General features: G+C 42.4%; 2 protein-coding genes and 4 non-coding genes across 8 annotated transcripts in view; 4 read left to right on the forward strand and 2 right to left on the reverse strand.

Moving 5' to 3' along the window:
• The window catches only part of ankzf1 (ankyrin repeat and zinc finger peptidyl tRNA hydrolase 1), a 174,900-nt gene that overhangs the window by 89,340 nt on the left and 62,764 nt on the right, over positions 1–22,796 (reverse strand). The window lies entirely within an intron of this gene.
• On the forward strand, positions 4,025–4,985 carry LOC130555253 (macrophage mannose receptor 1-like). Its single transcript, XM_057335311.1, has 2 exons — positions 4,025–4,397; positions 4,534–4,985. Exons 1-2 carry the CDS (start codon positions 4,025–4,027, stop codon positions 4,983–4,985), a joined length of 825 nt encoding a protein of 274 aa, XP_057191294.1.
• On the forward strand, positions 7,566–7,639 carry trnan-guu (transfer RNA asparagine (anticodon GUU)). The gene has a single exon. It is a non-coding gene; the product is annotated as a tRNA-Asn (tRNA).
• trnaw-cca (transfer RNA tryptophan (anticodon CCA)) lies at positions 7,770–7,841 on the forward strand. The gene has a single exon. It is a non-coding gene; the product is annotated as a tRNA-Trp (tRNA).
• On the reverse strand, positions 8,705–8,776 carry trnag-ucc (transfer RNA glycine (anticodon UCC)). The gene has a single exon. It is a non-coding gene; the product is annotated as a tRNA-Gly (tRNA).
• trnak-uuu (transfer RNA lysine (anticodon UUU)) lies at positions 15,024–15,096 on the forward strand. Its single transcript has one exon. It is a non-coding gene; the product is annotated as a tRNA-Lys (tRNA).

Genomic DNA, 22,796 nt, shown 5'->3' on the forward strand with positions numbered 1-22,796 from the left:
TATATTTTCTCTTTCCTATTGGACATGAAAAAGTATGGCCGGCCTCTGGAGAATTACGCGGAGGAGTTCGTCGGTTTGTGCTATCGGGTGAGTTGGAGCGATCCCTTTCTAAACTGCTTATTTCTGACTGGTCTGGATGATGATCTGCTCGCCCTTATCATGCTCCCCCTGATGTGGAGGGATATCTGCTGTAGGACTTCATTAATCTAGTCCTCGGGAGGCACTGATGAGGACTTGAGCGATGGTCATCCAGAATCAGTCGATAACGGGGGATTGGCTCCGGCTCACCCCATATCCGCTCCACACTCCTCCACAAAGTCTCATCACCGTAGGAAACTGCATGGGTGCCGCAACGAGCCGGTCCCGTCCGGCATTCCAGAGGTCTTCGAGCCGGTCCTATCTGGCCTTCCAGAGGCCTTCGAGCCAGTCCCGTCCGGCCATCCAGTGTCCTTCCAGCCGGTCCCGTCCGGCCTTTCAGAGGTCTCTGATCCGGTCCTGTTCAGCCTCCCAGAGATTCCCGGAGCCCTCGCCAGAGACATTCCCTGACCCCTCCTCAGGACCCTCCAGCTCAGTCCCAACTGTTTTGCCCGAGGTCACCACTGTGGCCACCTTGGCAGTGGCGGTGGCGTGCGTCTGGGCAGACTACCGGGGGGCCTACTCTGAAATTTTTTGGGGGAGTGCAGTACCGGTCTGCAGTGGCCGTCCCAGAACTTCTGCTCCAGGCCACGGAAGCGCAAGCCTGCCCCTATTGCCGTGGTTGTGATGAGTTTAGGCTGCGTCCTTTCCTTACCACGGCCACGGCATCCATCAGCCCCTGTTTCCCCGGCAACACCGCCACGGCAGCCATCAGCTCCTGCTCCTCGTTCTCCGATGTCACGCCCATGGCGCCATTACCTGCTCCTTGTCTCCCTCCGCTGACTGTCTGGCCCCCGGTATGGGCGACACCTCCATGGCTGCCCGAATTGCCCTCACCTCCATGGCCGGCCGAGCTGCCCGCACCTCCCTGGACCCCTTGAACCCGGGTGCCGGTGGCACCGTCCTGGAGGCTCCCTGTCCCTTGTATCCCGCACAAGCCTCCAGGACGCCCACCCCCCTTTTATGTTTTACCATACTCACACACACACACATCCCAGTCAACGCGATGATGTCACAGTGATCTCACAATGATGTCACCATGAACTTTCAGAATACTCACGATGAGGTCAAAATGTAACCTCACAGCAAACTCACTGTGTGCTCAAATTGTGATCTAATTCGTGTACTGTGAGTTTAGAGGTTTATATGTGACTGTGATCTCACTATTGTACTGTGAGTTTAGAGGTTTAGATGTGACTGTGATCTTACTATTGTACTGTGAGTTTAGAGGTTTAGATGTGACTGTGATCTCACTATTGTACTGTGAGTTTAGAGGTTTAGATGTGACTGTGATCTCACTATTGTACTGTGAGTTTAGAGGTTTAGATGTGACTGTGATCTCACTATTGTACTGTGAGTTTAGAGGTTTAGATGTGACTGTGATCTCACTATTGTACTGTGAGTTTAGAGGTTTAGATGTGACTGTGATCTCACTATTGTACTGTGAGTTTAGAGGTTTAGATGTGACTGTGATCTCACTATTGTACTGTGAGTTTAGAGGTTTAGATGTGACTGTGATCTCACTATTGTACTGTGAGTTTAGAGGTTTAGATGTGACTGTGATCTCACTATTGTACTGTGAGTTTAGAGGTTTAGATGTGACTGTGATCTCACTATTGTACTGTGAGTTTAGAGGTTTAGATGTGACTGTGATCTCACTATTGTACTGTGAGTTTAGAGGTTTAGATGTGACTGTGATCTCACTATTGTACTGTGAGTTTAGAGGTTTAGATGTGACTGTGATCTCACTATTGTACTGTGAGTTTAGAGGTTTAGATGTGACTGTGATCTCACTATTGTACTGTGAGTTTAGAGGTTTAGATGTGACTGTGATCTCACTATTGTACTGTGAGTTTAGAGGTTTAGATGTGACTGTGATCTCACTATTGTACTGTGAGTTTAGAGGTTTAGATGTGACTGTGATCTCACTATTGTACTGTGAGTTTAGAGGTTTAGATGTGACTGTGATCTCACTATTGTACTGTGAGTTTAGAGGTTTAGATGTGACTGTGATCTCACTATTGTACTGTGAGTTTAGAGGTTTAGATGTGACTGTGATCTCACTATTGTACTGTGAGTTTAGAGGTTTAGATGTGACTGTGATCTCACTATTGTACTGTGAGCTGTACATCCGTTATATTGAGTAATGCCAAAGAGTCTTTGATGATCGTATGATCATGGGTAAATGTTGAGGAGAACAGTGTTGTGCTGCCAAATGTGTGATAGTAGTTAGTGTGACTGCTGTTTAAATTTGGGTCAATTCTGCTTTATTTGTTTTGTTTTTGGCTGACATGCGGCATTACTTTTGCTTGCTGTGGCCCAAACCTGGCAAACAGGAGCGGACCACCCAAGTGGCATCATTCCATGCCATACGTGGGCCAAATGAGGGGGTATGGGGTGTAAGGTGTGGGCCATATTTGGGCCGCAAATATTTGCTATCTGGGATCAACCCCCTTTCTCCTGGTTTCTTGATACGATCATCAAAAGACCAGAGTCAAAACCTCTCACTGAAAGTGTTGATAACCTTTTGTTTCTCTGTTGGATACTTTACGACTCATAAGCTTCAAAGCAGAGGGGAGAAGTCTCTCTGTCTAATCTGAAACTTGGCTAAACAGAGAAACTTCTCTGACAAATAGGAACGTGTGATTCAATTGTCCTTTTCTATAAATATATCTAAATATCTAAGTTATATGTTGTCGCTCTAGCCATTTTTAAATAATCTGTAATTGCTAAATAGGCAAATTAATTCAGGCTTTGTTCGTATTCGTACCGCCGAATGAATCATGTCTTGATGCACTTCAAACCTTAGCATATTTGATATATAAATGTTTGTCTTTACAATTTCTCCTTGTTTATATACATTGTGTGACCATAGAACACTTTCTTTTCATTATGTTATAATTGGAATGATATCTCATAAAGATGCAAATTAGCTGTTGAGTAGATTAAGAACCTCTTCCCTGCTCAACTCTGATTGGTCGATTCAAACTCAGGTGGGCATGCCCTCTCATGAGGTTAAATATTGGCCTGCTCTGAAAACCTGCTCTTCGTCTCTTCCTCTCTTCTCTTCTGCGTTAAAACTTGTTTCGTGGCATCTCTTCGGAGACTGCCCTCTCCCCCCCACTGGGGGAGAAGGAACAATGGACTCTGCTGCCATGCGGCCGATCACGAGGCCCTCAACTTTCGGCAGGACTTGCCTTCTGAAACCTTTTGTACAATTCCATCTCTACACGTGCATACGGATATTGGTCCAGCACAGAGCTTGCAAGTATCCGTTTCTATTTATAGAATAGCTGCGTTAAGTCTGTGCCTCTTTGTTAAAGATGATTTTTATTGGTGTTCAGAAATCGCTGTCATGCCCTCTCTCTCTCTCTCTCTCTCTCTCTCTTTCTCTCTCAGCGCTTCCTAGCGCATTTGTGTTTAATGTATTTGTTTGTTTTATGCGATCGTCATTGTTTTGTTTACCATGTAGAGTTTAATAAACAACCATATATATTCATTTGTGATGGGTTTTCTGTATTCACGCTCACAGACTTGGTCCCTTTTACTGTGTTTCGATTTACGCTACCTTTGCTCTAAATCCTGTTTGGTAAAGTCACGTTACTTATGGCCATGAGATGACGTAAAGTATATAATATCATTGAGGCATTTGCTGGACGAATGCATACAAGTATTGTTATGCTTTATATTACTAATCAGAGACCGTAAAATATGTATATTTGATCACGATTATTATACGTATTTTCCTTTGAGCTAAACTAATTCCTTGACTGAAATTGATGTTTTAAATAACTCATTTCATGGATATGATCTTAAAAGATCTGGTGGAGAACCATATTTGGTGAGCTTTGCTCATCAATATAATAACGTTAGCTAAAACCGCTACATCATGAAACTCGAATGTTTATTTTCTTCAACAGAGAGCAGTAAAGCATACAGCATCTACACTTCTAGTAAAACGTGGAGTGAAGCTAAGAGTTTCTGCAGACAGCATCATACTGATCTGACCAGTGTGAGGAACCAGACTGACAATCAACTGATCCAGAACATCATTAATGATCCTCACACATCTGTCTGGATTGGTCTGTTCAGTGACCCGTGGGAGTGGCCAGATAACAGTGACTCTGGCTTCAGATTCTGGATGTCTGGTGAACCGAATAATGTTGGTGGTTCTGAAGATTGTACAAAAGCCAATATTTATCTTCAGGGGGAATGGAATGATGTGGGTTGCTCTGGTCCTTATAACTTTGTGTGTCATGAAGGTGAGTTGATAAAAGTCAATGTGTGCGTTTGATGACAGAAGTTTCTTCATGATGAAACTGATCTCAGTTCAGTCACAGTATTTGTGTTTTGTTCTCATGTTCAGTGTTTGGTGTTTATGTACTGTTGTGTGTTCAGATGAGCTGATATTGATCCAGAAGAATCTGAGCTGGACTGAAGCTGTAAGATACTGCAGAGAGAATCATGTGGATCTGGTCTCAGTGGATTCACAGGAGATTCAGCTCATGGTGACTGCAGTTCTTCATCAGGCCTCGTCTGCTGAGGTGTGGCTGGGGTTACACTATTACTGTCTCATGAATCTCTGGATCTGGGTACGAGGAGAGGTCGTCTGCTATCAGAATTGGGCTCCAGGGGTTCAGATTCAAGTGAATCACTGCAGCGGTGAAAACAGAGCTGGAGCGGTTCAGTCTGGAGGAGATCATTACTGGATCAGCCTTCCTCGATCTCACAAACTTAACTTCATCTGCATCAAATATGAAAAAAAAAAATCATACATGTCTGCTGTCACTTTCAATTTGTTCTATTGTAATCCACAGAAAGATGACACAATCTTTTTAGTAACTGTTTAATGAATGTGTAGTAGTTGTATCTTTTTGACACTTTCATTTCATATGTGATGTGTAAATATTCAGAGTTGGGTGACATTTATTTGTGAATGTTAAGAGAATCATATGAGTTTAACAGATCATTGTGTGTTTACACAACGTGTTATTTCAGCACTTCTCATCTTAAAAAATGTCTGCTTGTATCTGATTCTTTAAACTCTGACACACAATATTCTGGATGTGAAGTGAAATCTGGTGAAGGCGACTTTCATTCTGTATCTGTTAAATTCATGTTGTTAACATAAGTTCAGATAAACTCTCATCTAATGAAAAATATTTTCTCTAAGATCAGCAAGATCGGTTTCCTTAGAAATACACCAGAATATACAATTAGCCACTCAGTATTAACTACTGTACTGTATGTTTAACTATATCTACAGTCTGGATAAAACTACTTTTCATATACATAAATATTTATGCTTACATTTTTAAAACTACTGCATGTATAACTGAGTGCTTAATAGACCTCTATAACAGTGTGACCTTGTTATAACTTTAATATAATGCACAACAAATAACATAATCATGTTTTAAAAGCCTTATAATCTGTGCCCCTGTCCCTCACAGCATGACAGGACTGCTTCTGTCACCTGACCTGACACAATAATGCATTAATGCATTCCATATGAGCACATTTATGGCTCAGATACAGCTTACTATAATCATGACAAATGCCATAAACAAAAGCAATTGAGAAAATGTTTAAGTGCTTATTTTGGTTTGTTTTACATTTATATCCTGTTCATGATATACATTCTATATTGCTTCACAAAGCAGAACTAATCACAGTTAGACAGAAACATAATTTGGATCATAATTTAATTTTTAGGAAATTTTAATTTTAAAAAATGCATATAAACAGTGGATTTTCATGATATTCAACTAAAGTTCAGTTCAAGATTCTGTTGTTTGGTTTTAAAGTTTTTAATGAACAAGCACCATCTTATTTGAAAGATCTTCTTATCCCTTTGTCATCTTCCAGACTTTTAAGATCCACTGACAAGGTTTTGTTATTTGTCCCTCGGTATCGGTTAAAATCTAAGGGAGACAGAGCTTTCTCTCTCATTGCCCGTGGTTTGTGGAACCAATTCCTTCTGGACACCCATCTTACACCTTCCATTATTGTTTTTAAATAGAGGATGAAAACATATCTTTTCTCTTTGGCATTTTAATTTTTTTATTTTATTGCTGTCTGTTTTGTCAGTTTGTTAATTGGTATTTTATTTTACATTGAACACCACTTTGGATAGATCTGCTATGGGGAAATGTGACTTACTTACTCCCACTGTAAAAATCACTTTAACGGTTTTAAAAGATTTTATTAAGTTGATATAGCTGTTTATTTTGGTGATATTTATTAAGCACTGAAATATTTTTCCAGAGTGTGAAGATCCGGTTTCTCTGGCTTCAGTTCAACCATGAAATATGCCTAGTAAGATTAAGGTTGGATATGAAATTAAGTCTTGTTTTGAATTTATATTTGTTTGGACAACTGAAAATAATACTATCATAATTATGCATTACAATCATCAGAGATTTTTAATTTACTTATGAATGCACTAGATGCAATTGGAAACCCCCTTAAAGTAAAATAACATGGAAAAGCAGACAAAATCTGGTTATTTGCAGAAAACAAAGTGTCATTGTAATGCTTGAGATTACGGCTGCACTACAAAACAAAGGGGATTTTGATACTTGTCAACTCTAATTTAAATATTTTAATACAACACAGTTAAGTTTGATTTTTTTTCTTTTTTATGTTTAGTCATTTAATGAACTTTATATCTGATGACATTTATCACTAGGAATGGATATTAAAAGGGTTGCCATTTTCTTTTGAAACATTTTATTTTGCTGTTTGCTCTGTTTTTGTTTAGTTAGGGAGGCAGTGTAGAATTGTATTTTTCTTTGTAAGTGTACAAGTGGGGCAAAACAGTATTTAGTCAGCCACCAATTGAGCAAGTTCTCCCACTTAAAAAGATGAGAAAGGCCTGTAATTTTCATGATAGGTACACTTCAACTATGAGACAGAATGAGAAAAAAAATCCAGAAAATCACATTGTCTGATTTTTAAAGAATTTATTTAGGAATCACTAGATTCCTTTAACTGCTTCCTATCCGTCGCATTAAAGTGAGTCAATTAACCACCAAATTTTAGCCAGTGTTCTGTAGTGTCATCCTGAATCCCTGGCTGAGGCACGCCCGGTTAGCTCAGTCGGTACAGCATGAGACTCTTAATCTCAGGGTCGTGTGTTCTAGCCCCACGTTGGGTGTGTAAGAGCCTTCTATTCTTGGTGCTTTTCACCAGGCCAGGTGACGGGATGTTTGTGCAGTTTCTTGGTAAAATACAGAAGGCGCAATGACTCTTAACCAATGTGCGGCAAAAAGGGCTCTCTGAAAGCATCCGCTATATTGGCGTGCTGCGACGTACGTGGTTATGACTCTGCAAAGCTCTGCTGTTTCTTTCCAAATCAAACCAAGTCCGAGAAACAAGTTCCACGTCTCGTTCTGCCGCCGTCCCTCGCCCGCATGTGGCCTCAGTCTGGCTCTGTTGCGCAATCGGTTAGCGCGTTCGGCTGTTAACTGAAAGGTTGGTGGTTCGAGCCCACCCAAGGACGCGCTAAGGTTTTCCTTGCCACATACAGCACAGCTGACGCATGTCTGTTCGGCCATCGGGACGGAGGTAGCGTCACGAGGCATTACGCCAGAGCATGACTAGGAGCACCGTGATTGTGTAGGCCAACGAGAGGCCTCGTGGCACAACGGTAGCGCGTCTGACTCCAGATCAGAAGGTTGCGTGTTCGAATCACGTCGGGGTCACTGGTTCTTTGTGCTTGGAAGCCTTGTTAGCGATGCCTTGTGGCTGCTGTCGCGCTTGACTGACAGCTGCTAGCTAACCGGTCGCCGTGACTTTGTTGCCGAATCAGAAGGATCTTTTTACACCTACGGGATTGTCCACTTTAACACTGTTGGACGTTTAGGATGTTTTCTATGTAGAGGTGAGGTTCAAAATGTAAAGACAGTGATAAGACGTGTCATAAAAAAGCTCCCCGCTGTACCTGCTGTACTTTTGAATTGTCGGCACCCGGGACACAACACTGTGTATCCAGCACATGTTACCTGAGGCCTCAGGAAGCACGTTACAATAGAAGGTAAATACTGTGTGCTCACTTGAATTTGGATGGTGCAAAGGGGATTAAAAGTAGGAGGAGCCCAGAAAGGCTCATAAACGAGATCAGTGGCAATTTGTTTGACCTCCTACACAGCTGCCTCACTGTGAAACAACGGGGTATTTCCAAGTGAAAGAGCAGCCAAAAATCCCACTGTTTTCCCATAACGGGAGTTGAACCCGAGCAATGAAATGTTTAAGGAGGTCATCTTTGGTGCGGGCTCCTCCGTAAACATTCCATCTGGGAGGGGCTAACGAGGTGAAGTTCTCGTCCATCAACAAACTGATGCAATCGACAACTCTGAAGAGATGTCCCTGAAGCTAACAGTCTGCCGACCACTGGTGCTAGGATCTGGATCTGCCTTGGAAATGAAGAACAAATCTCCAGTCTCTGACGATTCTAGCTGAAGCAGTACAAGGACATGGTAAGGCCTCCTTCGACTACACATTCAAACTGTTGGAAAAGTCTGCGACATGCCTCTCTCCTTTGTGCAAGGGGCTTTGCAAAATGCAATGCATTGGCCGGGAATCGAACCCTGGTCAACTGCTTGGAAGGCAGCTATGCTCACCACTATACCACCAACACAGGCACCCGGTTGCTGGCCCACACGATATGCCAATGTAGTCAACACCGTGTTGCTTTAGTCTTTCCTGAGTGAATTACCAACTCAATAGATTCCTTTAACTGCTTCCTATCCGTCGCATTAAAGTGAGTCAATTAACCACCAAATTTTAGCCAGTGTTCTGTAGTGTCATCCTGAATCCCTGGCTGAGGCACGCCCGGTTAGCTCAGTCGGTACAGCATGAGACTCTTAATCTCAGGGTCGTGTGTTCTAGCCCCACGTTGGGTGTGTAAGAGCCTTCTATTCTTGGTGCTTTTCACCAGGCCAGGTGACGGGATGTTTGTGCAGTTTCTTGGTAAAATACAGAAGGCGCAATGACTCTTAACCAATGTGCGGCAAAAAGGGCTCTCTGAAAGCATCCGCTATATTGGCGTGCTGCGACGTACGTGGTTATGACTCTGCAAAGCTCTGCTGTTTCTTTCCAAATCAAACCAAGTCCGAGAAACGAATTTCACGTCTCGTTCTGCCGCCATCCCTCGCCTGCCTGCCACCTCTGTCGGTCTCTGTGGCGCAATCGGTTAGGCGTTCGCTGTTAACGAAAGGTTGGTGTTCAAGCCCACCCAGGGACCGCTAAGGTTTTCGTTGCCACATACAGCACACTGACGCATTTCTGTTCGGCCATCGGGACGGAGGTAGCGTCACGAGGCTTTACGCCAGAGCATGACTAGGAGCACCTTGATTGTGTGCCAACGAGAGGCCTCGTGGCGCAAGGTAGCGCGTCTGACTCCAGATCAGAAGGTTGCGTGTTCAAATCAGTGGGGTCACTGGTTCTTTTGCTGAAAGCCTTGTTAGCGATGCTTGGCTGCTGTCGCACTTTGGCTTGACTGACTGCTGCTAGCTAACCGGTGACTTTGTTGCGAATCAGAAGGAGCTTTTTGCACCTACGGGATTGTCCACTTTAACACTGTTGACGTTTAGGATGTTTTCTATGTAGAGGTGAGGTTCAAAATGTGAAGACAGTGATAAGACGTGTCGTAAAAAAGCTCCCCGCTGTACCTGCTGTACTTTGAATTGTCGGCACCCGGGACACAACACTGTGTATCCAGCACATGTTACCTGAGGCCTCAGGAAGCACGTTACAATAGAAGGTAAATACTGTGTGCTCACTTGAATTTGATGGTGCAAAGGGCTTAAAAGTATGAGGAGCCCAGAAAGGCTCATAAACGAGATCAGTGGAATTTGTTTGACCTCCTGCACAGCTGCCTCACTGTGAAACAACGGGTATTTCCAAGTGAAAGAGCAGCTAAGAAACCCACCGTTTTCCCATCCGGGAGTTGCCGTCCTGGGTGAAAACCAGGAATCCTAACGGCTAGGCCATATGGGAGACCGCAGCACCCGACTTGGAGGGGATAGCACGTCAACTGTTTTCCAGCACAGAGAAGCGTAGTAAAACCACACGTTTGAAGAGCATCGCACAAACTCTCTATCTATCTGACACATGTTGACAAAAACTCGCAACAAGCAGAGAAAATCCAAGAGCCCAAAAACAGCAAGGAGACAGCGATGTGCACAGGCGGAGTTCTTAAACTCTTAAGATTCCTAACACATTCACGAGGCCCGCTGTGAGCGGAGCCGTCCAAAAGCACATTGAACTCACAGTGGTTTCACTCCTACGGAAATCTTTCGTAAAAGGAGAGAAGTTTTAATGTGTAGATCAAGAGAAACTCGAGCTACACCCACCAGCTCTCGAACCAGCGCGCTTCCTATGTCGCACCGCAATGTTTAAGGGGGTCATCTTTGGTGCAGGCTCCTCCGTAATCATTCCATCTGGGAGGGGCTAACGAGGTGAAGTTCTCGTCCATCAACAAACTGATGCAATCGACAAATCTGAAGAGATGTCCCTGAAGCTAACAGTCTGCCGATCACTGGTGCTAGGATCTGGATCTGCCTGGGAAATGAAGAACAAATCTCCAGTCTCTGACAATTCTAGCTGAAGCACTTACAAGGACAATGGTAAGGCCTCCTTCTTCCTCTATTGAATTTATTATCAACAACAGGTTAAAGTGTGATTATCTGAATGAGAATGCCATTGTGGAACAGAGGAGGATTAGGAAAGTCTCCACAAACATTCTAAATGAGCTTTCGTTAGTATAGCGGACAGTGTCTCTGCCTGAGACGTGCACAACGGTTTACGATTAGCCGACGGGGGGTTTGTGTCTGCTTTTGGGTCATCTCTAGCATGCCTAAGGCCATCAAGCTTAACGTGTAACTTAGTTGACACGCGCCGGACGGCTAGTTATGGACACTGCGCACCGACGCCCCCAAATTTTTCCCAGGTCGCCTGGCTTTGCCGAAACGAAGGGGAGAGCGCCCGTGATTGAACGGAAACGTCATGGGGCTGCGGCAATGCCCCGGGGGACCAATGAAAAATGCCCAAAGTGCCTAATTTTTGAGTCACGGAAGGAAGGGTTAGACGCTCTCTTGGGAAGAACCACGAGAGTGCGACTCGACGTACGTTCCCAACCTAAGCCACGCGCGTCTATCAGGTTGCGAGCGGGCCTCCCGAAGAGCGCCTAAACATCCCCCTTGCAGCCTAAGGGCCGGCTCCGGACCCCGATGTACACGAGAAGCCTACGCGTGCCCATTGTAACCTATTTTGGGCGGAGCTTCCCGCTGGCCACGCCTCCATCTACAGAACGCCTATGCATCCCCCTTGCAGCCTAAACTTGAGGGAGGCCTGCCCGATGCCCCCGAAGCCTGCCCGAAGACCCGGACGCCACCCGGCGCCCCGGGGGACTCCGTCTCGGAGCTGACTGCCTCATTTGAGCCCAGCAGCTGTGTGACGCACGCTTAATCAACCCAAGCCGTTTCTTTTGACTTTCGAGTCGAATGTGCACAAAAGCGCGGTGTGCATCGACACAATGTTTTCTCACATCTGCGATTCACTCGAAGGGCCCAAAATTAGGTAGACAGAGTAAGACCCCTGTCAGTGGTCTCGTTTGCTCTGGCAATGATTTATCCAGCTTAAACCAATAGTAGAGTGTATAAGAGGAACGCCCTTCACAATGACGTGCATTAAGGCTCACAGTTGTGCTCCAGAAGCTTAAAAATGGTGTGTCCATTAGCTACCTATGGGAGCCGTGCCAAAAGAGGCCGTAACTCAGCTTGGCAATTACCTGTTTATTACAGCTTTGTAACATGGTTATTAAGCTCAAAAATTGTACATATATGTGTAACTTATTTGATGTGGCTCACATAGGTGTACAACGGACAATACATGTGTAACTTATTTGACGTGGCTAACATAGGTGTATAACGGACAATACATGTGTAACTTATTTAATGGTACCCTCATAGGTAAATAATGGACAAAGCCTATTAAGGGTCATCATAAGCCTAAGTAAGGAGTTATATAGCTTAATCCAACAGTACAGTGTATGAGAGTCACAGCCATTCACAATGACGTGCATTAAGGCTCACAGTTCTGCTCCAGAAGCTTAAAAATGGTGTGTCCATTAGCTACCTATGGGAGCCGCTCCAAAAGTGTTACGTGTGGGACTTCCTGTGACTCAGCAAAACCACCGGAAGTCCCAGTCGTAACTTATTTGACAGTAGCCGTGTAGGTTAACGGTGGACAATGCTGTGAACGGTCAATTTCTCATAATGTAAACCCATTTTCTTGTGACAAACCTACAGATATGTATCCTAGAAGTACCCCATATTGGTATATTGCGCACTTCAGGCTGTCAAAATGCTCATGTGTTATACAAATGCACATTTCACAGAAATAAATCTCTGACCAGCATTTTCAGCAATATTCTGCTTTATTTTTGTACAAAAACCTTGGGGCTTCGAATGCCCCTCGCTGTATGGCAAATGCTTGAAGAAAAATCACAAAAAAGCCAGAAAAATAAACGGCCCCAAGTTATTACATAACGAGGCCGTACCGACTTCAAACTCTGGGAACCGAATGAGGGGGTCGCAAGGAGCTATAGAATTTGAATCTGGGTCATTTGAAGACTCCCTGGCCGTTCCGGAGTCATCGTACGATAGCCACCTATGAGAGAAATAGGATATGTTGCAGGTATCAGAGGCTCCCATACGGGCCGCGGAGGCCCCAGGAGCCCGAAACATTACAGAAAGTTGCGTCACGTGACTCTCGACGGCATACCGATAGGGCAGCGAGCGAGACGTTTTGGCATCTTTTGGATGTCGCGCCACGAATAGGCAGCAAGGGGCAGCAAACTACCAACTCTAGGCACGCTGCGGACGTGAGGAAGACTATGGCAGAGTTAGGCGGTCAGGGGGACGCGAAAAGCTCCTCGTGGATGCAGTGATGAAGATTAGGTGGTCAGGGGATGAATAGGCATTTTGTGGAGCGAGGGTCCACGCCCCCAGAGCACTTTGACACCCCTTGTGGTGTCTGTACGATGCTTCTCCGGGAAAACAACCCCTAAAGTCCGATAAGGGAAAAAAGTACCAATCATCATAAGAGTGAGCGAGAATTTGGCGTCCAATTCAGGTATACGAGCCCTTCGTCTACCTAGTCGACCAATGGCAATCTATATGAATGGGCAATTGTCCACGATTTACCTAGCTTCCCTTGCAATTGTTACACTATGTGTGCTGTTTGTATGTTAAGTCGTTTTTACTTTCAAATATGAAAATGGACCACTTTTCTTGGAACCTTAATTGAACACCCCTGGTTTAGGGTAAGGTTAGGGGTATATGTGTGGCCTTATTATCCCCATGAGCTACCGTCCCTTTAACATGTTTAATAAAACAAGTTAACCATACACTGTAAAAAATTACCTGTTAAATTACAGTAAACAACTGTCAGCTATATTTGCAGCACATAGCTGTAATTTTACAGCATACCTACTGTAATCTGCAACAACAGTTTATTACTGTAAGAGACATTATAATTTGCACAATATAATACTGCTATTTTATTGTTCCTGCTGTGATTTCCATAAATTGTTTATTACCAGAGGTGGGACCAAGTCATTGTTTTCAAGTCCCAAGTCAAGAGAGGCGAGTCCAAGTCAGGTTGCAAGTCCTGCATGTTAATGGAACTGAATCAATAACACTTGTGTCCACAAAAATCACCATTATTGTGATCAGTGTTTGCTTTAGTTGGGCTCCTGATCCTTGGCTTCAGTAAAGTTACTTATTCAGTGGTGTAATAGTGTTTCAGAAAGAACGCTTGTGCACTAACACAGAAATGCTAAAAAACAAGTTACATGACATTTAAACATATGACAGGGGGGCTCGATAAGGGAGATGCAACTGCGGCTAGGCTCACCTCCAGGGACAGGGTTGAATAACCGAGCATTGAGAAGTTACGCAGAGCTCTTATGCCTGGGCCTCACTAAAATATTTTTTTAAATAATTTTTTTTTTTTTTAATTTTTAAATTAGAGTTTCTGACGGTGCGCCGTGTTGTGACGAAGACAGCGCAACCCACACGCGATCGGATTACCAAACAGTTCTGACTGTGAACCACGGTCTATGCTGTGAACACAAGAAATCTCGCAAACTCTCTGGAGACTTCAGAATACGTTTTTTCTTTTATTTCACTGTATGTTTATTATATATATATATATATATATGTGTGTGTGTGTGTGTGTGTGTGTATAAATATAGTACACATTCAACGTAAACCAATGTGTACATATAACCTTTAATGTGATTTACAAATGTTTGCTTTGCAGGAACCTTTAAGGAAATCACGGGCAAAAAAAGACCAAAGAAAAGCTGTCAGGGCAGTTTTTAAAACACGTCTGACTTTCACTTACCTGCCAACTCCCAGAGCCACATTATCCGGTTCAGGTGTACTTGATGATCTGCAATCTACAGGTGGCATCGCCTCCAGAGATAGGACTGAACGCCCCTGCATCAGAAAGGTGCACAGAACCCTAAGCGGACAGAACCCTGTAAATTACTGACTGTCTGTGAAACGTTGTCGGGGCCTAATGTCAAACACAATGGTGGAAACGGCCCGCAGAAGATGCCTTTTCGAGGTAGTGTGGCCGAGCGGTCTAGGGCGCTGCATTTAGGCTCCAGTCTCTTCGGAGGCGTGGGTTCAAATCCCACCGCTGCCAGTGGATCTGTGCTCTGCTTGGAGTGTAGTTTTTCATTTACCTCCAGAGCCACATTAGCTGGTTCAGGTGTGCTCAATGAGGGATGAACCTGCACTCACCTGCCGTACTGAACACCTCCCACTCCCCCTTGAGGGCCTACACCAAGAACTTGTTGCACACCTTCACGAGCCCGGATAGCTCAGTCGGTAGAGCATCAGACTTTTAATCTGAGGGTCCTTGGTTCAAGTCCCTGTTCGGGCGATGGCAAAGTCACCTTTACCTTGTGAGTTGTTCTGGCCCCGCCCTCTTTGAAAAGAAATGAAAATAAAACGTTTTCTCGTGAGTTGGAGTCGACATATGGGCTTTGAGCAGGGTTTAATCGAGCTTTGCTTCAGCGCATGCACCAGAAATTCCTTGAGACCTCAGCAAAACCTGCCAATCCCCTCCCTGCAGATGTAGTCAAGAAGTCCTGCTAGCGCAGCTTTGTGGTAGGGCTGGTGGCTTGCCGTGATCGTATAGTGGTTAATACTCTGCGTTGTGGCCACAGCAACCCCAGTTCGAATCCGGGTCACGGCAGGACGCCACGTGCTGTGTTTGTGTCGTTGATGTGATCCTGCCTGTTCCGTTTTGACGTCTCCATTACATCGCCCGTTACGCTGCCGGCTCGTCCCTCTTTGCTGCACGAGTTAAGCCCAGAGGGCACTGAACCTGTTGTAGTCGTGGCCTGAGTGGTTAAGGCGATGGACTTGAAATCCATTGGGGTCTTCCCGCGCAGGATCAAAACCCAGGGGGTTTTCAAACAGGGGAAATAAAATAAAGACAATATTGTGTTACGATACATGGTCCTATTCCAAGCTTTTCTCTATGCAATGCACATTGATGAAACATTACTGAAATAAAGGAGGTGGGACCAGAGGTGGGACCAAGTCATTGTTTCAAGTCTCCAATCAAGTCCCAAGTCAAGAGAGATCCAAGTCAGGTTGCAAGTCCTGAATGTTAACTGGCACTGAATCAATATCACTTTTGTGCCCACAAAAATCACCATTATTGTGATCAGTGTTTGCTTAAGTTGGGCTTTTGACTCTTTTATTTTATTGTTAAATTAGTTTTCTTTGGCTGTGTAGCTGTATTAAAATACAACCATTGGGTCAAAGCAACTTAGACAGAGGCTCACTTCTGTTTAATGATAAAATCATTTTAAAGTTTGTCTTCTCTTGTTCACTGTCAATGTCAGTTCTCTGCTACTAGGAGTATGAGTCTTATAAAACACTGTGAATTTATTTAGGAATGAATCAAATATAATCACAAACTGTTAAAACAGCTTAACTACTCAGACACACAAACACATGAAGAATCAGCGTATGAATCTCAACAATGGTGACAATCAACAAAAGAAAATTCATGCTGCAATGCATGCTGGGTAACATCATAGTACAAAACTCATTCATGACTCCCAGCATGCATTGCAGTTGATCTGTTTATCTGAATTACTTTGATAATGGTCACCATTGTTGAGGTTTGTGTGATGAGTGTTGATGTCTAAGTGTATCAGTAATATGTTCCGGTTTATTTTGTCGAAGTTCATGTGAATTTACAATTCAGAGCACTCAAACTAGTCATCAATTAATCAGTATTATTACTTTTTTATGTTAAATTTNCCCAATGATTGTTCATATAAATGCACTTAATGTCACTTTAAGCATGTTTAAAGCACATTTGAGCACAATGTAACAAGGTAAAATCCAGTGATGTTTTTAGAGGCCTAAGGTTTGTGCTCTCTCTGAAACCTGGGGATTTTCCACTGTTTAAAAGTAACCATGATTACGCACGGACGCCACGCCGTCTCGTATGGAGACCATGGCTTGTTTGGTGGTCTCGTGTAGTAACCATTGTATGCAAATTATTTTAAAAATGATGTAATAACCAGCGTACCACCATTAGATACGTACCTTGTTACCTGGGACTTATTGGTGGCAGGCAATTAACAATTGGTTAATAAAAATAAGAGATAACAGGAAAATACCTGATTGGTTTCAGAAGAGACCACCTTTCAGAAATTTTACTATAACTATAGACTGGAAAACACTTGGTTTTTAGATGACTTGGAACATCTCACTTTGTTTGGCTCGAGCAAATAAAGTTAACTCCTTGACACCCGGACCTTCTTTGTCTGAGAGATTTTTTGAACTACAAGACTGAAATTTTTCCACAACATATTTTGGTGCCGTGACCCGGATTGGAAAGAGACGGAAGACATCAGGAGGCTGCCTAGGACGGAGCATCCGGCTTGCTGCACAGATCAAGAGCAGGTGAGCATATTTTTGCTTTATAATTAAATTGTTAAAAAGTATTATCTGTGCAGTTTGCCGGAGGTGAGTTTTGGTTAGCACTGATGTCTATAAAGAGTCTCTCCTAAAAAGAAACCAAAATTAATTTACAAAAATTGCAGGAGGGTCCCGGGTCTCAGGGTAAAGAATGAATGTGAATGAATGAATGATAACGTTATAGAGTTTAGATATTTATTTAAGAAGAAGTGCACTGCCTGCTTGGAGAAGGCACCTGCCTGTTATTGGAGAAGGCAGTTAAGTTATTGAATAGCCTGCTTGGAGAAGGCTGATATTGAAGATATTGATTATTGAGTCGCCTGCTAAGAGAAGGCCTGCCTGCTTGGAGAGGGCACCTGCCTGTTATTGGAGAAGGCAGTTAAGTTATTGAGTGACCTGCTTGGAGAGGGCACCTGTCTGTTTTGAGAAGGCAGTTTATTTATTGTCCAAATTGAAGGGACATGTATTTGTCACGCAGAAGAGCTGCGTGTGAGTAAAATTAGATATCTGTTCTTTCTGTGTCTCTGTAGTGTTCTGTGTAAAACTTGAGAGTGTAAGGGAGGGAATTGTTGGCCACTTTCCCGGAAAGCGTGTGTGAGTGTTTGACCAGGCTTGAAGAGGCACAGGGGAACAATGAGAGATTTTTTTGGTAGCAAGCACAAGTTGCGTATCCTCTGAAAATGATATTTTCATCTAGAGAAAGTGAGTTTTAAAACTGATATGAGAATGTTTTTTTTTTTGAGTGTTTTTGCATTGAATAAAAGATTGCATTATGGAAAATATTCAAGAGACTGATATTGCATGTTGAAACATTGTGACCACAGTAAAAAAAGAAAAAAAGAAAAAGGGTGTATATGGGACGACCAGGACATTGTCTTGCTAGAGCCCGCATAGGAAACGCCCAGAAAAAGATGGTGATATATTAGGGACGATCACGGCTGAAAGGCTGTGTGAGAGCCAACATAGGAACAAATCACCCATGGTCACAATACGATGCATGTACTTTTAAGTCAACGCATACTGGAATTTTTTTTCTCTAGGGCATATTGGCTTGAAGAGGATACATAGCTGATTTTTCTATTAAACAGAAGAGTAGTTTTAAGTTCATTTTTAAACTTCATTTTTTAAACTTCTTTAGTGATTCTAACTATAGATCATTATTTAGTTTATTGTTTTAAGGCTTGATTCTTAGCATTAGTTTTATAAGATTAATTACTCTAGCCTCATGCTTTGAGACCTCCCCCTTCCAAGGACAACCCTATTACAGGTACAGATTGTGTCATTAAATCATCAATTCTTCTTCAAATAATCAAATTATCATCATAAACCTACTTATATGTAATTATTCTTATTGATTATGATTTCAGATCAACCCATCTATGTACTAATGTTCCTATGAATACTTCTCAATACTTTTTAGGTATTTTATCAAGTGCATTTATAACTGTGGTGAAAAACAGTGCTCAATACATGTAAAAACATATCGCCCAGAAATTACACAATAGAGTTTGCTTTTATTAACTAACAGCTCTGACAAATGAAACATTCTTACCATCAGCATGCAGATAATTAACTAAGGCCTAGTCCTCGCATAAGCTAAGCCTTGTCTGTGAAACCGGGCCACAATAGTACACAGTAAATGTTGTCGTGCAGCTTCTTCTACAATCTTGAGGCAAGCATTTCCCCTCTGAAATTAAAGGCAGATCGGTTACATCCTTGTGAAAGCTGCCATGTTTAAAATGATGCATTGTCTCAGCTTCAGCTGCTGTCTGACTGCATGGGTTCTGAAAACACCCACTTGGTGTACAGTCAGTCATGGTACGGACATACTTGTTTCTGGTAGTGGTCCAATCATCTAACCCAAGCACCTCCCAAGCTACTTTTACCTGCATGGGACAAAATTAGCATCAGTCAAATGCTGGTAAAACTGTACACAAGCTTGAGACTAGCTTGTTAGTCTCATGAGTATGCACAAATATTGTAAGCAGTACCTTAATGGAATGCAAGACTGGCACAACAGTTTGATGGGGTCATTCAGCTGGCAGCAGTGACAAGATCTCACTTAAGAGCAACACACAAATGTCTAGGTTGGCGAGAACAATAAACTAAAAATAACATCTAAATCAAGAAGGTACCTAACAACCTGAGGTGGCAAAAGTTCTTAAGTACAGATATTTTAAAAAATAGGAAAAAGTATAAATTAAAAGTAAAGTACCACCTCTGTAGTATATTACCCATTCTTTCACGTTGTTGATTATTGTGGACCAATAGTAGCCAGCGATAACCCTGTTTTGAGTGCCTCTGACACCACTGTGATTGACAGTTCCTGGGTTATTGTGGCACTCTGTAAAATCAGATGTTTTCTCTTCCTCTTGACAGGACAACTAGCCGTATGTAGTGCCTGCTCTGCCAGGGCCCGTTTAGAAGAGTCTGTCATCTGTTTAAAGAGGAAAGGTTGCAGTTCAAAGTAAAGAAAAATAAATCATATTAATATCTGACTCAGATTAAACTATATTTATGATCATTTTTATCACTATATGATCACTAATATGATATTAATACCCTGCTGAAAAAAATAAGCAATTCTATTGGATTTAGTGGTTATGATAGAAATTGTTTTGGTTGGGATGGAAACTATGGTCTATGTACTGTGGCAGATGTAAACCTCTGAATAATCCCCAAAACAATACATCGTGGCCTAATGGTGGCCAGTTGCGAATAGCTGTAATACAATGCCAGCCAATCAAACTGAAGCATTTCAGCCACCTGCTAAAGATTGCTGATGATATCATAGCCAGTCAGAGTTTTTCACATCTTTTTTTTATGTTCGCTTGGACGTGGGTTCGAATCCTACGGTAAGCCACTCTAAAACATTGTTTTACAGTAATTTGTGCGTTATTTATGACATGTAAGCATAAAATGTAGAAATAATGACAATGCATTAGTATTAAAATGATTTAAAATGAAGTTGTGTTTAATGAAAATGTTGATAAGCATATAGAATATATTAATAAAATGAACATTTTATTTATCAACTGTTTAACAACACTAAATGTTTATTTACATTTAACATTATCAACATTACTTCATAACAATAAACGGGTAATTGCAATGTAAATTTGTATGTTTTGACACAATAGTCTTAATGTCAGTGTAGAAAGTTTTTTGTTATCGTTTTCATCACTATGTTATTATCCTTTAGGGTTTTTTGTAAAATTTACTTAATGACTAAATGTAAATGACTTAACTTATTAAACATAGGTAAAACAATAAGGTAAATGGCACCAAATGTGCATATATTTATGAAGAGTATTTGTATCTAAACTCTAATTACAATACATGTGTAATAGCACTACAAAGGTAAGAAACAATTGTACAATGAAACGTATGTAGTTATTACATTTATAATTCAAATATATTTTACGTCATGTTGAATATATTTGCCATATATTTATAAATATAAAAAACAGAGTACAAGATAAATCAGTGTTTCTTAGTAGTTTTTATTGTTTTCTCAACACTTTAACAGGCAGAACAAACACAAGAAAAATATATTTACATGGGGAAATTTCTCATTTACTTTTTTCTGAAACCCATCTCTGTCTTTCCATGTTGTAAAATTGAGACTTCTGAAACTCTTTCCATCTCTGTCTTTCCATGTCATCTCCTTCTCCATACCATGCTCTCTGTAAATGGAAAAGACCTTAGGCAGATCAGTGTCAGATTGTGTCTATCAGCTCAGGCTAAGGAGGTAAACGCCACAGTGACACAGTCTTCATGGGGTTGCTCACAGGAGGAGAGCCTGGCCACAGACCCATGGATTCCAGCTCGGTCTTCATCCAGATCCTCTGTTGATGAGAACACTTCCACTGATGTATGTCATGATCGTATCCAGGAAGCTGTGGAGCAGGAGCTCTGGGAAGAGTTGTGTGCCTGGGTGTGATTGAAAATTAGAAGAAACAAATAAAGTATAGCCACCGATATTAAATATGGTAATTCTATCCACAAAAGACTCTCTTACTTTGCGATGTCTGTCGCAAAGGTGGTGGGCTGCACACTGAAGAAGCAGGAGCAGAGGAACATGGTTCTGAAAGCACAAAAACAATAACTAAAGCTGTTATAAACAAAGTAAAACAAAACAAACAAATAAACTGGAACACTTCAGCCTTGGAATACTTCAGGAACACTTCAGCCTTTTTACAATTCTTGCAAACTACTACCACTAACTGTTTACAGTAACAAAATAAAATAACAAGCAAACACTATAAAAGACTAAAAAGACTATATAGAGAGCACTGTATAACAAAAAACTTTACATGTTCATATTTACATTTATTCATATACACACACGTATACATATATATATATAGAGATACACACACACATCTATAAAGAAGCCAACAGAAACCTACAGAACATTTAAATATCAACAATATTACAATTAAAGATATTTAATTTATTTATTCCTTTCTTCGACCCATCTCTTCCTCTCTGCCTCATAGTAAGGAGACTGCTGAAACTCAATCCAGCTCATGTCTTTGGCCATTCCCTTATCTCGATATAGAGAGTACACTTTAGACGGGCAGTAAATGTATTTCCCCGCCACTCCAGGGAAGCCTGTATGAATATGTGGACTGTTTGGTCCCTGTTTCAGTCCCATGTGGCAGAATCTGCATAGGTGCCCTGCATGCTGGTATTCTGTCTTTTTCCTCTTTTTCTGCATCTTCTCCTCCACTCGTTTCTTGGTGGCCTCCAGCTCCCTCTGGAAGAATTCAGTCCCTGCAAATTCTTCAAACTGCATTTTGGGATTAGAGAGTCCCTCAGCAGCATAGCTTTGAAACACCTTGGAACAATAAAAATATCGCACAGACCCTTGCTGGTGGAAAAAGTGGATGGAGGATCCATCAGTCTCATATCGAGACTTGGGCTGGCCACAAGCAAGACATGTCTTTGTCTGCCTTCTCTTCTGCTCTGGCTGATGCTGTTGCTGCTGGCTCTCCAAGATGCTCTCCACAATCGTCTTGATGGAGTCTGGTGTCAGAGGTGTGGACAGGGCAGGTTCAGGTGGGTTCACAATAGCCGGCTCCATGGTGACCACAGGAACACTAGCAGTCTCACTACCCACTGTCAAAGACTGCCACAGCTGCTGAGTCTCCAGAAGCTTTTCCGGGCTTGTGTTCAAAGACGAACTAGTGTTGAGTTGTTTTGACAGGGGTTTCACATAGCGGGATATGTGCAGCTTAGTCGTGGGGTGCAGCAAACTATTGGAATCTGTGGCAGAGTGATGAACCATGTCTGCATAGTCTTTATCCACAAGCTTCAGGATGTCCTTCTCCCCATGGTACTTCTGCAACAAGCTGTCGATTGCTTCTTTCATGGGTGGTGTCCAGCGTGTGTGGTCCAACACAAAAACCCGTCCACCCGTCTTTACGGGTCCCGTGCGAGTGCACCTTGGCGAGGACCTCAGCGGCAGGGGCATGGCATGTAAGAGTTCTGGAACACAATAAAGCAATAAAAGTTCCTTGTGTTATTACATTAAAACATAATGCAATAATGTATGCCTAAAAAGACTGTTAACTTACCCATCGCTTCTAGAGGTTGCTGGTCTTCTGGTGGCATCTCCTGCTTTAGCAGTGC

Source organism: Triplophysa rosa, linkage group LG6 (assembly GCF_024868665.1).
Source record: "Triplophysa rosa linkage group LG6, Trosa_1v2, whole genome shotgun sequence".
Classification (NCBI taxonomy): Eukaryota; Metazoa; Chordata; class Actinopteri; order Cypriniformes; family Nemacheilidae; genus Triplophysa; species Triplophysa rosa.